This window comes from Staurois parvus, unplaced genomic scaffold (assembly GCF_062004578.1).
Source record: "Staurois parvus isolate SC_StPar_1 unplaced genomic scaffold, SC_StPar_1.0 ptg000354l, whole genome shotgun sequence".
Taxonomy (NCBI): domain Eukaryota; kingdom Metazoa; phylum Chordata; class Amphibia; order Anura; family Ranidae; genus Staurois; species Staurois parvus.
The window spans coordinates 6296265-6312540 of record NW_028318150.1 but is presented as its reverse complement, the minus strand read 5'-3'; the positions used below and the strand labels follow the sequence as shown (position 1 = coordinate 6312540).

The window sequence follows — 16276 nt, the reverse complement described above, 5'->3', positions numbered from 1 at the left end:
AAAGCGGATGTTCAGGTGGGTACTGGAGATTTTAGTTGATTAAAATACGACTAAAACTAAAACAATGCAGTTGACTAAAATAAGACTAAAACTAAAACAATTCAGGTGACTAAAATACAACGAATAACTATAATAGCATTTTAGTCAAAAGACTGTGGGGGAGATTTAGTAAAATTGGTTCACGCAGAATCTGGACTAGCTGTGCATGGTAGTCAATCAGCTTTTACCCTAGGTTCACACCTAAGCATTTTCCGCTGCGTTTTGCAGAAATGCAGTACAGTACATTTAACATGATTTCCTATAGGCCATGTTCACATCTCCATGTTTTTACCCGGTGCGTGTTTTGGAAATCATCAGGGACTTTTTTTAATGCAAAAAGTTGTGTTTTTGTTTCTATAGACTTCAATGGAAACGCTGCAGAAAAGCATGTAGTGCCTTTTTGCGGCGTTTTTTGCATTTTAATTCTGGCTAGCAACAAGAAAAATACACAAAGAAAAAATGCAGCAAAAACGCAATGCAGAAATAGCTAAAATGCAACCTGCATAGGTGTGAATCTAGCCTAATCCCCAGCTTGTTCAATTAAGCTTTGGCAATAAAACCTGGAAGTTGATTAGTTTCTATGCAGAAGTGAGCCTGATTTTTCACTCTCCAGCAAATAAACCCCTATGACTAAAACTAAATTTGACGTCAAAATTAACAGTGCAGTAAAGGTAGCGATAAACTCCAAATTTCATTGTGTATGAATTCTTTGATTTCTTTGAAAAAAATGTTTCCAGTACCTAGTTTCCCAGGAGGACAGACTTGAATTTCTGTCCTAGTCACTCATAAGATTGTCGACTATTTTCTCAAGCATCCTTTTTTTTTCTTTGTCTTCTAAACCAGTTGCAAACCTTTGTCAAGGAAAAAGATTGTATTTCTGAATTATCTGGGGATGGTTAACCCAGCTTTTTAATTTTTATAATATAAATGCATGTAACAAGGGAAAAAAAGCATGAAGTAGTAGTTAAGCATTTGTGCTGTAACAACATGAACATGCCATTGCCTCTGCAAATTCTTACCTGGTAAATATTGCAAACTAGTGTTTACCTAATGACATTAAATGACAATTTCCAAAGCTGGCTTGCAAATGAGTTTGTCTAAAGACCTAGAGCAGGTGCATGCAAGCTGTATTCTTGATATGCGTGTCCCAGAAAAGGTTGGGCATCAGCATTTTTGAAAAGTAATTTAGAAGCATTGTTCACATGTAAGGTGTGTGATTTCTTCCCGGAGATAGTTATCTGACCTGTTGTCCTGCTGCATGCTTGCAGGTTTTTAGCTAGCTACATTTAGACACAATGAACTCAGTTTGAGGTACACAGCTTTCCTTGAAAATAGGTAATGTTTCTTTCTGTTTTTCTTTTCTGAAAACCTACTGTGGTAAATGCTGTTGGCTCTATAAAAACTAGTGCAGAGTAAAATGGTATAGCCATAGCAACAAAGGAGGCTGGTTGACATTAACAAGAATACCATTTAATTTTTATTAATTTTTATTGTTCCAATATATTTATGAAGAAAAAAGATTGCAGTGAGATGAAACGTCACAAAAAATTTTAACTACAGATATTGACCTTCTTTTGAAAATATTAAGAACCAGCAAACACATGCTCCTGCGCTTGGGGATGGACTCGATGTCGGCTTCAACCACATTAAGGCTACGTTCACACTAGCGTTGTGTGCAGGCGGCAGAGAGGTGTTTGGGAATTGTTTTTACTGCCAATTCTGCACATTACAGCACATGGTCCTGTTCTAACGGGAGCGTTAGCATCGCGGCAAAACGGATGCCTCTGGTCGAGTCAGGAGGCATTGAAGCCTCCTATTCTAGTCTATGGTGCCGCTCCGCAAACGCCCGGCTGGCGTTTGTGGCGTGGTTGCAGGGCGTTTGCGGAGCGGTAACACCATTTAAACGTCGTCATAGGCATTTGCGGAGCGGTTTTAATGCTCTGCAAATGCCTAGCAACCACCTCTAAACCGCGCATGCGGCGTTTGTGGGGCGTTAAACGCTCCGCAAACGCCGGACCAATGCTTGCCAAATGCTATAGGGGCGTTTGGCAAGCATTGGTAAAACAGTCAAGTGTGAACGAGCCCTGAGAATGTCCTGGAACATGCACACCTTGCTGCCCTCAAATAGACCGGGGGAATCCAAATATATTGAATAAGGAAAGAAAAAACAGAGGGCGCACAGGCCTAGTGCATTACCATAAAAAATGTTTAATAAAAAATAAAGTAGGTGTTGTACTCACAAATGATAATATAGTCAAGGCACGGCATAAAGAACAGCTGGGTTAACACCGCGCTGAGTAACAGTCCGCAATAGGGAGTATAGACATCCAATACAGTGGCTCTGAGGAAGAGGCAAGTCCTCGAAACGCGTCAGACTATTGGATGTCTATACTCCCTATTGCAGACTGTTACTCAGCGTGGTTTTTACCCAGCTGTTCTTTATGATGTGCCTTGACTATATTGTCGTTTGTGAGTACAACACCTACTTTATTTTTTATTAAACATTTTTTATGGTAATGCACTAGGCCTGTGCACCCTCTGTTTTGTGAAAATATTAGTCTGGCTTCAAAAGCTTTAATTGCTCATAGTCACATAGGGGTGTATTTATTAAAAAAAATTGCGTAACTATTTGTCAAGTGAAACTGCTGGTACATTCATTCTGTGTGAATGGGGCAACATCAAATGTTCTGTTATTTCCCCTAAAGGTCAAATGTTCTTTCATTAAAAAAAAAAAAGTGGTTCAGGAAAATACCACACTACTGGAACTAGATGGAGCTGAAGATCATATAATACTGATTTCCTATGATCTTTAGCTGCATCTAAGACCAAAATTTCATATTTTTCCTGTACCACTTGTGTTTTTTTTTTAAATAACATTTGGTCAGCTGTGGGGCAGCACAGTGGCTAAATGGTTAGCACTTCTGCCTGGCAGTACTAGGGTTGTTGGTTCGAATTCCAACCACAGCACCACCTGTCTGGAGTTTGCATGTTCTCCCTGTGCCTGCGTGGGTTTCCTCTGGGTACTCCGGTTTCCTCCCACACTCCAAAGACATGCTGGTAGGTTAATTGGCTCCTGTCTAAAAAAAAAATTGGCCCTAGTATATGTATGTATGAATGTAAGTTAGGGACCTTAGATTGTATGCCCCTTGAAGGTTAGGGACTGATGTGAATGTACAATATATATGTAAAGCGCTGCGTAAATTGACGGCGCTATATAAGTATGTGAAATAAATAAAATAAAAAAAAAATAAAATCAGCAGAATAAATAATGTGAGCATCCAGGTTTGCCCCATTTGCATAAAAACAAATGTACCAGCAGTTTTTTGCTGGATGAATAACTATACATTTTTTTTCTTTTATAAGCAAAACATGTTGTGCTACACAAAAAAAAAACAATTCATAAAGTCAATATAAAAAAAAATAAAAAACCCCTCAACTTCATAAAATAAACCCAAATTAAATATTCTGCAAATTGTTAATTCAAAGAAAATTCCACCATATGTAAACATAAGACGTTCTTAAAATGAAGTCCCCACAATAAATGTTATAAAAGGTCACTGAATGTCAGTTCAACACCATAGAAGTTTTCTGAGGGCGGTGCAGTGCCAAGATACATTCAAAACCTTCACCATAATTGAAGTGAAACCATGAACAGCAAATCCGATGTTATTTGGCATCTAATGCATCTCTCTCCCCATCTCCAGAGTCACCACCTTAAAGCGATAGTAAACTCTGATTTTGAAGTTGTACCTACAAGTAAGCCTAGAATAGAAGTACCTGGAATAATAATAATCAGGCTTACCTGTAGGTACAGTGAATATCTTGTGTTTAGGAGATGTTTACACTGGATTCAGCTGGTAACGTCACCGGTGCATGCGGTCTGAAGGGACAACATACTTGGGCTGTAAACCACGACTACTGAGTGCATGCCATTCAAAGGACCAGAGCCAGTCAACCCAGAAGAAACCAGGTGAAGATGAAAGCCCTGTTAGCGGTGACAGCGCACTGCTGGAGGGCTTCATTCTAAGGTAAGTATTTCATAATGTGCTAGTATCCGATGCACACTAGTGTATTTTGCCACTTGCTTGAAGGGTAGTTTTTTTTTCTAGGAAAAGCAGCAGTTTACTACCACTTTAAGCTTAAGAATAATCAAGTCTGTCCACACAATGGGAAAACGTGATTATTTTTAAAGTGGTTCACTCTGGAGAGAACAAAAACAAACAAATGAAAGTGTTACTAAACCCAGGACCCTGCATTGACTATATGTGATCTCCCACAGTACACAGAACTTGGAAGTGCAATTATTTTAGTAAATATAAACTGTGCACTGCACCAGAGGAAGACAGTTCTGTAAATAAATGCACACAGAACTATTATGAAACTATGAAAACTTTCTAGTATGTTTTCCTTCACAGAAAGATCAACATCTGGTGACATGTTACAATTTATTTTCATTTCTGATCTCAGAGCAGAACATTATCACACTGATACATTGTATACTTCTAAATTACTGGCCAGTGCAGAGTTAGCTCATTGTTGCATTGCTAAAATACTGATTGACTACTGGCAGGTGATAGATAACCATGTGTTCTTCTATAGTGAATTGACTTTAAGATACTTTTTTTTTTTTTTTTTTCTTTTTTTTTTTCCCCGCCGTATGTATCTTACCTTCATTTTACTTTTATAAATTGACACCTGTATTATGCAATATTTCCAAAAAAAGAATCAAGTGACCTTTATATCGCATGCAGAATCCTGTAGTAAATTGAACCTGTTGGCAATTATTGAATGGTTAAAGTGACTTTTTTTTTTAAATTATATGATTCAAATATGTGTTGATGGAAGTGAGGGGGAAAGGGAGAGATTCTGAAACTCACATAGGATGTTTCAAAAAGGCAGAAAAACGCAGCAAGAAACTATTTACTGAAAAATAGAATACAGGACCATTTAAGCAGTGGGTGTGCACAGGTTATTTCTGGAGAATAAGGCTCTTATTTAGTATCATTTTCACCACTTGCCCTCTAGAGGATTTAGACTAGGCCATTTTTTGCCTTACGGTGCTGCGTTACTTTAACTGACAATTGTGCGGTCATGCAACGCTGCACCCAAATTAAATTTACGTCCTTTTTTTTCCCACAAAAAGAGCTTTCTTCGATGGTATTTCATAGTCCTTTTGTTTTTTTTTTATAGTGCAAAAAAATAGAAAAAACACAAAGACCAGAAGAGAAGTGACACAATGCAAGACTATAGATAACAGACCCTACAAATTGCAGCCAGCATAAAAATTGAGAGGTGCTAGCCATTGCAATCCATTAATTCGCACACACAAAGGAAAAACAGATACTAAGACTTATGGCCAATGTATGGATCAAGAGACATGGTACTGATCAGCATCCATACGTACATTAGATGCAGAGAATTAGATGTGCATGTGTACAGTCTGTACATGCAGAACGAGAGCAGATACTGAGAAGTACGGCTGGTGTTTGTACTGAACAAAAGTCTTTGAACTGTGCACAGTCTCTAAAATACTGAGAATTTTGCCTAGCATGTATGAAAAGGGAAGTAGTAAAATTCAGCTCCCATGCACAGACAAAAAGAATGAGTAGTGTGAACTACAACCAGCATACAAAACAAGGTACTGTGCAACCATCATACAAATGCTGTAAGACCGTGAGAATGACATTGATCATAAGGAATAAGAGAAGTAGACAGACTGAACAGAAATCCATGCAGGAACAGAAACTGAAAATTACATTCCACATGTACATGAAAAAGAATCTATAGTAACTCACAAAGAATACAAAAAAATTGTAGATTTGGTTAAATTAAACCAGATAAAATCCATGTGCACAGATTCAGATATAAGGATACTGTAAAGGATCTTACCTGTTACATAGCAGGGAAATTGCTTTGACCACATTGTTCACATGGTGCATTGCTTGTCAGGCTGTTGACTTGTCTCTTTCTGTAACTCTGTGGCTGTTGTACCCCAGGAGTGTAGGGCAGGCAAAGCATGGATCATTCAAATGAGGCCTTTTCGAGAATATTAATAGCTGGTAATTGAGTACCAAATGTAGGTTCATCAATTTCAAGTTAAATATTCTATCTGTATTGCAACAGGAGTGTCTGGATTTCATGAGGCCAAACACAAAATTGTAAGCTTGCAACTATGAATGCGGCCAGGGCACATTTGGAGGTATACCGGGGTTGTCGTGTTTGACATAGCACCCACAGTGGTGGCCAGCACAGACAAGCAGGGCCCAGGATCGTCTGGAGGGATGTGGTGTTTGCCATAATACAGCAGCATATGCAGGGACGTTACTCAGCCGGTCCAGGCTGAGGAATGATCCCGACTTTAGTAAAGTGTGGATCCACCCAGATATCTGGACTAGCATCTGGCTCACCTCTCAGCGAGACACTGAGAACCTGAGCTAGCCACTCCCTCCCCCTCAACAACACAGAGCTCCAGTGAGCGGTGCTCAAAGTAGCAGGGAGATCTGAGCGATCAGCAGTGTCTGATCATTCAGTTCTCACCCTTAGAGCCAGAGGGGGACAGATGCAGCATCAGATTGATACTGCATCCACCTAGGGTAAGTATGATTTAAAAAAAAAAAAAACATACATCTCATTTATTGATGTCTCCATGAGTGAAAATTTTGTATTAATAAAATAGCAGCTATGTTTTCACATAGACCAACAGATTTCAGTTGTGCCTCCCGTGTGGCCCAAGACAATTCCTCTTCTTCCAGTGTGGCCCAGGAGAGTTCAGAAGGTTGGACACCCTGTATTACAGGGACACACCACAAGTGTCGGGTGAGGTGCTTTGAACTAGATCAAATGACATTGACTGTAGTTAGTGAGCAGGAATTCTTTAGGCTCCAGGTTACTGGTAAAGATACCACTACAACCCATACAGTCAGTCTCACTTTTGCAGTATTAACTGGACAGGAGGAGACCAAAGCTAACATGCAGCACACCTTACAGAGGGGGGGACTACGGAGGTTACGTTAGCGCATACACATTTACATCGACCCCCATCTTACATCTACTGTATGAACTGGTTGCAGTCCAGATCCGCCTGAAAAACACCGCTGCGAACTAGGGCTGAAACTATTAATCAACATAATCGATTATGATCGATTCTGAAAATAGTTGTCAACTATTTTCATGATCAATTAGTTCGCCAGCCGATTAGTTGGCCTGCATACAGAATGCATTATTTGTTTACATATCAGAAAATACAGTGCAGCACACATATAGCTCAGTACACCATTCATACATGTCAGTAAGTGCTTGAGAACTTGTGAATGTGTGAGGAGCAATGCCTTGTGGGACATGTAGTGCTGAACAGGAGAAGAAAGTGATTCTAAATGGAGAAGTTTATTTACCTTGCAATAGGGGCACTCTATATTCTACTTTGCGGCTTTGCTATAGGGGAATTCTGAAGGCAGGAGGAGCCAGAAATCTTGGTGGGGGACCACCGGAGGAGGATCGAGCTGCTCTGTGCAAAGCCATTACAGAGCAGGTAAGTATGACAAGTTTGTAGTTTAAAAAAAAAATCCCTTTACTATCACTTTAAGGGCTCTGTGCAGGGAAGATCAGCATCTGAACCCAGAGAAGCTGGAGACTGATAGACTGGAAGCAAATATAAGGCATTACAATTTAAATTTAAAGTAAGTTTTTACCAGTATTGTGCAAAATACACTCAAAATAATAAAGGAACACTTTTTAATGAGAGTGTAGCATCAAGTCAATTAAACTCCTAGGATATTGATCTGGTCAGTTAAGTAGCAGAGGGGGGTGTTAATCAGTTTCAGCTGCTTTGGTGTTAATGTAATTAACAGGTGCACTAGATGGGCAATAATGAGACAACCCCTAAAACAGGAATGGTGTTACAGGTGGAGGCCACTGACCTTTTTTTCCTGCCTATCTTTTCTGTTTTTCAAAAGTTTTGCATTTGTCTAGGGTCAGTGTCACTACTGGTAGCATGAGACGATACCAGGACCCTACAGAGGTTGCACAGGCAGTCCAACTCCTCCAGGATGGCACATCAATACATGCCATTGCCAGAAGGTTTGCTGTCTTCCAGCACAGTCTCAAGGGCATGGAGGAGATTAGAGGAGACAGGCAGTTACTCTAGGAGAGCTGGACAGGGCCGTAGAAGGTCCTTAACCCATCATCAGGACTGGTATCTGCTCCTTTGTGCAAGGAGGAACAGGATGAGCACTGCCAGAGCCCTACAAAATAACCTCCAGCAGGCCACTGGTGTGAATGTCTCTGACCAAACAATCAGAAACAGACTTCATGTGAGTGGCCTGAGGGCCTGATTTCCTCTAGTGGGCGCTGTGCTCACTGCCCGGCACCATAAATCTTGATTGGCATTTGCCATTGAACACCAGAATTGAAAGGTCTGCCACTGGCACCCTGTGCTTTTCACAGATGAGTAGGTTCACCCTGAGCACATGTGACAAATGGAAAAAGGGTCTGGAGAAGCCGTGGAGAACATTATGCTGCCTGTAACATCGTTCAGCATGACTGTTTTGGGGGTGGGTCAGTGATGGGCTGGGGAGGCATATCCATGGAGGGATGCACAGACCTCTACAGGCTAGACAATGGCACCCTGACTGCCATTACGTGTCGGGATGAAATCCTTGGACTCATTGTAAGACCCTATGCTGGTGCAGTGGGTCCTGGGTTCCTCCTGGTGCACAAGAACGCCCAGCCTCATGTGGCGAGAGTATGCAGGCAGTTCCTGGAGGATGAAGGAATTGATAATCAATGAATGGCCCCCACACTCACCTGACATAAATCCAATAGAACACCTCTGGGATATCATGTTTTGGTCCATCCGACGCTGCCAGGTTGCACCTCAGACTGTCCAGGAGCTCAGTGATGCCCTGGTCCAGATCTGGGAGGAAATATCCTCAGGACACCATCCGTCGTCTCATTAGCAGCAAGCCCCGACGTTGTCAGGCAAGCATACAAGTACATGGGGGCCATACAAACTACTGAGTACCATTTTTGAGTTGCGCAATGAAATTTCAGCAAAATGGACTAGTCTGCTGCATCATTTTTTCACTTTGATTTTCAGGGTGTCTTTGAATTCAGTCCTCTGTAGGCTGATAATTTTCATTTCCATCAAAGGATGGGGCATCTTTACATTCCTAACACATTACCCAGTCCATATCAGTATAGATATCCAACATGATATTATTCCCCATTGAGTTCTGACTTGTTTTTAAAGTGTTCCTTTAATTTTTTTGAGCAGTATATTTAAAATTATTCTATCCATGAAAAAGTCTCAGCCTTTAGTACTATGTTAATATAAACAGTTTACACACACACACACACACACACCTGACTCCCAGTTAAAATACCCTGTATATCCTACATGTGTGTATGTGTATGTATGTGTATATATGTATGTATATATGTATGTATATGTATGTGTGTGTGTGTGTATATATATATATATATATATATATATAATATGTGTATATGTATATATGTGTGTATATGTATATATATATGTATATATATGTGTATGTATATATATATATATCCGTATCTCACAGAATTGAGTATACCGCTCACATTTTTGTAAATATTTTATTTTATCACTGAAGAAATGACACTTTGCTACAATGTAAAGTAGTGTACAGCTTGTATAACAGTGTAAATTTGCTGTCCCCTCAAAATAATTCAACACACAGTCATTAATGTCTGAACTGCTGGCAACAAAAGTGAGTACACCCTTAAGTGAAAATGTCCAAATTGTCAATATTTTGTGTGGCCACATGCTCTGCTTCAGTAGGTCACTGTACATGTTGGCATTCATGGTTCCCTCAATGAACTGTAGCTCCCCTGTGCCGGCAGCACTCATGCAGCCCCAGACCATGACATTCCCACCACCATGCTTGACTGTAGGCAAGACACACTTGTCTTTGTACTCACTTAGTTGCCGCCACACACACTTGACACCATCTGAACCAAATGAGTTTATCTTGGTCTCATCAGACCACAGGACATGGTTCCAGTAATTCATGTCCTTAGTCTGCTTGTCTTCAGCAAACTGTTTGCGGGCTTTCTTGTGCATCATCTTTAGAAGAGGCTTCCTTCTGGGACGAAAGCCATGCAGACCAATTTGATGCAGTGTGCGGCGTATGGTCTGAACACTGACAGGCTGACCCCCCACCCCTTCAACCTCTGCAGCAATGCTGGCAGTACTCATACGTCTAGACAACCTCTGGATATGACTCTGAGCACGTGCACTCAGCTTCTTTGGCCGTCCATGGCAAGGCCTGTTCTGAGTGGAACCTGTCCTGTTAAACCGCTGTATGGTCTTGGCCACCGTGCTGCAGCTCAGTTTCAGGGTCTTGGCAATCTTCTTACAGCCTAGGCCATCTTTATGTAGAGCAACAATTCTTTTTTTCAGATCCTCAGAGAGTTCTTTGCCATGAAGTGCCATGTTGAACTTCCAGTGACCAGTATGAGAGAGTGAGAGCGATCACACCAAATTTAACACTCCTGCTCCCCATTCACACTTGAGACCTTGTAACACTAATGAATCACATGACACCGGGGAGGGAAATTGCTAATTGGGCCCAATTTGGACATTTTCACTTAGGAGTGTACTCACTTTTGTTGCCAGCGGTTTAGACATTGACTGTGTGTTGAATTATTTTGAGGGGACAGCAAATTTACACTATTATACAAGCTGTACACTCACTACTTTACATTGTAGCAAATTGTCATTTCTTCAGTGTTGTCACATGGAAAGATATAACAATACTTTTTGAAAAAATATCAATGCATGAATAGCCTTAAAATTAGTATGCGGGTTCATGGGGGCCCCTAGTTTCCTTATGTTTGATCCGGAGGTCCTGTTTGTCCCTGTGTCAGCCCAGCCTATAGTCATCACAGTACAATCTTGATCACCATCCATGGACAGCAGTTGTGAAACATTTGCCTGTGTAGTTTGTCCTGAAATATGCAGCAAACTTGTTCGAGTTCTTGCATGGCAGGGCATTGTGAGAGACACCAAACCATTTTTATGTGTGAGCATTGCTCCTAAAATGTCATGTGGCTATTGATCTCAGAGGAAACCTTCACTTAGATGTTTAAAAACAGAGTGCCAGAAGCAAGGTGACTTTAACCTTGCCAAGCTTGAAGCTTCCTGGCGTTTTAGCAAAAAAGGATTTTTGTTTTTGTGATGGCAGATTTAATTACTTTCTGTGTGGCTGAGTCACTTGCTGATTTTTTTTTCCCCCTAACTTTAATGGTAATGCAAGTTGTAGGTGAATTTGAATATTATGGTCATAATAGTTTACTTTGTTTTAAATTTATTTTCTTTCAGGGTCAACTCTCAATATTACAAGACAAAATAGATCACTTGGAGCGTCTCCTAGCAGAGAATAATGAGATAATTTCTAATATAAGAGACTCTGTAATAAACCTGAGCGAATCTGTAAAAGATGGTCAGAAAAACCCAGAAGCCATAAACTTTAGTCGTGGATCCCTTTCTCGGCTTTTGCCATCTGCACCTGTATTGCTTCCAATCAACAAGGAGGACTGTCAGTTTGCTTCTGCAAGTAGTAGCCAAAAATCCCAAGTCCAGGTAAGTCATTATACACACACACACATTTACGTTCTGTTATATAGTTTTGTCTATATGAAGAAGAGCATACCTGATATGCCACCTGATGTTCTTATATTGGTCACTATTACCAAAACTAGTATTTCTGTTTTGGGTAGATGATGACAAGGTTGATCATATCGCAAAAAGGATATCCCCCATGCCATGACTGCTGAGGGTCTATCTCTCTGTTGGGATTCCTTGTTCATATTAATGTTAGGATAAATTCAGCAGAAGGATTTAGTCTCCACATACTTGTTGGAAGGTCCAGTGCAGTTCAGGTGCTGAGTGGGACACTATAAACATTTTCTAGTATTTATTACATCTACTTTGTCCTTAAATCTGACATTTAGTGTGTGTGTGTGTGTGTGTGTGTGTGTGTGTGTTTGTGTGTGTCAATCAGCCATAACTATATTACCACTGAAGTGAATAACATAGACTGTCTTGTTGCAAAGGCATTTGAAGGTTGGTGGGATACATTAGACAGCAAGTAAATATACTGTCCCTGAAGTTGATGTGGTGAAAGCAGAAAAAAATGTCCATCGCAGTTTGTTGCATATTGGGCTGTCAGACCCACCAGGGTGTCCATGCTGACTCATGACCATAGCCAAAAGTGCTTACACTGGGCATGTGAGCATCAGAACTGAACCACTGCAAAATAGAAAAAGGTAACCTGGGCCAATGAATTACATTTTCGTTTACATCATGTTGATGGCTGGGTGCTTGTGTGTCACTGGGGAAGAGATGATACCTGGATACGCTATGGGAAAACGGCAGGCTGGCAAAGACAGTGTGATGCTTTGGATAATGTTCTGCTGCAAAACTTTGGTCCTGACAGGTACCACCTACATAAAACATTGTTGCTGACCATGGACACATCTTCGTGGCAGCTTTATTCCCTGATGGCAGTGGCCTCTTTTAGCAGGATAGTGCACCCTGCCACACTGCAAAAAATGGTTTGAGCAACACAGCAAGTTTGAGGTGCTGACTTGGCCTCAAAATTCTCCAGATCTCGGCCCAATAGCGCATCTGTGTGATGTGCTAGAAAACGTTTGATCCACGGAGGCCCCACCTCACAACTTACAGGACTCATGGATCTGCTACTGACGGCTTGGTGCCAGATACCACAGCATGCCTTCAGAGGTCTAGTGGCATCCATGCCTCAACAGGTCAAGGCTGTATTAGTTAGAAAATGTGGACCTACACAATATTAGGTGGGTGGTCATAAAGTTATAGCTGATCTGTGTGTGTGTGTGTGTTTGCTTTCATATGGGGTGAGCGGGCACTACAGCTTTTCTCTGAAGCAGGGTCAATGGCTGCACAGAACATTGTGTCATTGACACAGGCTTTATGTAAACCTTTATTGGGAGAAATTACAGGTTCGTATGACAGTGGGGCGTTTTACACACAATCCATTGGCTGCAGCTTTTTGGATTGTGTCAAAAACTGACAGGCAGTCTCCTGTCTGGTGTACGCAGTTGGGCATCATCGCTGTCACTAGAATAGCCAGGGAGAAATGTGTTGCAGTGCGATCTGCATTGCAGTACATCCAGTGGATCCCAGAGGAGACATGCAAGTTAAGGAATAAAAATTTTTATTGGAAAAAACATAACGTTATACCCAAGCATGTAACATTACACCCCCCCCCCCCCCCCCAAAAAAAAATGTTGACCTATATTGGCTCATGAGTTGATAAATGTATTGTTTATACATTACACTTATATTGATATTCTTTAAGTAGAAATATTTTTATGAGTTGATGATGTATAAATTGCTGTTGAACACAGAGTCGAAAGCAGTCTGGTTTTGGGGTTGCTATACTTTCCATACAGTTGTCAAGTCGTGTATCCAAAAACTTTACTGAGCACTGTTTTGTGTCCTTATATTAAGGGCTGAAGTTTGGATGTATTTGTTTCCTAAACATATCAAGCATTGTGCTAATTTTCCCAAAACAATTTTGCTGTCTTTTACCATTGTAGTTTCTGTACTGTATATCCATTTTCCTTCACTCAGTTCCCAAGCAAATATATTAGACTCTGTTGTTGACTGTAAGAAAAAGAAAACAAGACTGAATTTCTAGTGTTCAAATGGACAGTCAAGGCACAGGCAGTTTGTGACATTTCAGTGGGCGTTTTTTTAGCGCATGATCTAGGCAAACTTAGAAATGAACAAATTTGTTGGTTCCCTTACATGAAAAAAAACCCCACATACTTCTTTTGAAACAACTTGAAACTGATAAAAGTATTTGGCGTCCATCAGTGTCTATTCCATATGTAACAAAATCAATGTTTGTTTTTGATATTTGATTCAACATAATATTTAAAGTAAAACAAATGAAAATGGTATGTACAAAAATAATGGGTCCCTTAATTCAATAATTTTTATACAACGTTATAAAGTGTTACCGAAACCCACAACAGTAAAATCAGTCTGTATATGCACTAAAGCATGCTTGTTATACTCACTGTGGAACCTCAGGGGTTAATCCTCTGCATTGTGTAAAAAGGCTGTTTTCTGTCTTCTCTGCCCATCCTCTTGGTGAAATGTCCACCTGATACAGACTGAATTCGTAGTCACCTGCACATGCTTAGTTTGGTGTGTATTGCTAGGGAAGTTTTTTTTAGTTGGAAGGGTACATGGAATTAGCCCAGGGCCAATCAGCACTGTCCAGACAGAGGTCAGGGGTTTCACATCCTCCTAGAGCAGAAAGAAAACTCCTCCTACAAGCTTTAACCAGTGCTCTGCTGAAGTCACAAGGCTGCTCTAACTGCTGCTGAGAAAAGGTATTTAGCAGTTTATATTTACCACAATAATTGCATTTCCATGTTTTGTATACTGTAGGAGACCAGATATAGTGAATGCAGGGTCCTGGGTTTAGTAACACTTTAAGGCAGATATAATCAGTCACAGCAGTAATATTTGTAACCCTCAATGAGACCTCTGCACTTGCTAATATGTGGTTTAGCCTACACCTCTTGAGCAAATTGTTCCAGCTGCCTCCTGTTTGAAGGGTGCATTCTCCAGTTTGCATATTTTATCTCCTTCCTTAGTCTTTTGATGCAGCTCAGATTACAACTCAGAGAGTCACTTCAGAATAATACAATTTGTTTTCATAGTTATTTTTGTGTGTTTTGGGACATTATCCTGTTGGAGGGCCCATGATCTGCAACTGAATCAGAACTTTCTGACACCGGGAATTATGCTTTGTTTTAGAATTTTTCATAGTTGTCAGGATTCATTGTGCCCTGCACAGATTCAAGGCACCCTGTGCCAGGCGCAGCACAGCAGCCCAGAAACATAACTAAGCCTCCTCCATGTTTCACAGTAGGTGCTGTGTTCTTTTCCTCGAAAGTGGGATTTTTCTGTCTGTGATCACAGAATGATGTGACTTGCCACAAAGCTCCAGTTTTTTCCCATCTATCACTTAGAAGCTTTGTGGCTTGTCAGCAGGAATGTATTTTTGCAAATTCCAGTCTGGCTTTTTCTGTTTTTTCTTTCGGTGGAGTCCTCCTGGCTCTTCTTTTGAGCCTGCTGTCGCTCATAAAATGATGGATTATGTGATTAAAAACTGATATATCTTGACATTAGAAGCTCAGCTTGTATCTTTTTGGAAGTTTTACTTGGATCTTTTACACACTATTCTTTTTTTTTTTGGCTCTTGTGGGCATAGAGGGTGATTGGCTGCACTTCAGTGGACCATAAATTACTATAATACCATTTTCAACTGTAGTCACAGGTACGTCACACTTCTTGGAGATGCTCTTATAACCTTCTTTCTGATCTCCCCATGGTCCATGTTCAGTGTTGTGCACACAAGGATACTAAACAGCCACTTATTTTTCCATTTGAAGCCCAACTCTAGGATTTAAAAAAAAAAATAAAAAATCAACCTTGTAGTTGGGCCTCTGCAATGGCTAAAGGCTTATGTCTAGAGGTGCATGAATAAGGTTTGAATATTATTCCTCATTCCAGTAAGGTCCCTCTAGTGTTGGAACCAGTCCCCCGTGGCCTGCTTTGTAAGCTACGACTGCCTCTGGTCGCATTCCAGCCTCTACAGTGTACAATACTAAGTTATTGTATTATGTGATGATAACAAGGCTTTGCCCACGTACTGGAGTTTCAGGCAGAGCTGGAGAGTGCCGGAGCTTGCTGTAGCAGGGTTGTGACCTAAGAACTACAGCCTGTCCTGTAACCTCTAGACATAACGAGCAGTTAACCCCTGCAGGGTGGGGGGTGGATTTTTATATTCCTGGTGTCAGGCTTTTTTTAATCACTTACAGTTCTGGCATTCCTCTTCTACCTGTAAAAAAAACATATTTTTTTTGGCTAGAAAACTACTTGGAACCCACAATTATATATTTTTAAGCAGAGGCCCTAAAAAATAAAATGGGTGTTGCATATTTTTGTCACACGATATTTGCAAAGCAGTTTTTCAAAGGCAAATTCTTTGGAAAGAATACCCTTTTAATTAAATTTAATGCACAAAAACCTAATACTCATTTTTTTGTAAACCATAAAATATGTTGCGCCGAGTAAAAAGATACCAAACATGTCACGCTTTAACAATACGTCCGCCTCGGCAGCAAACTACAGTACCTT

At 40.5% G+C, this 16276-nt stretch overlaps 1 protein-coding gene across 1 annotated transcript in view; it reads left to right on the top strand.

The window, feature by feature from the left end:
* Positions 1-16276, top strand: part of MAN2A1 (mannosidase alpha class 2A member 1) — a 167673-nt gene that overhangs the window by 21909 nt on the left and 129488 nt on the right. Inside the window, exon 2 of the mRNA XM_089684746.1 lies at positions 11399-11659. Within this exon, the coding sequence (XP_089540872.1) occupies positions 11399-11659 (261 nt within the window). The remainder of the gene's footprint in view (positions 1-11398; positions 11660-16276) is intronic.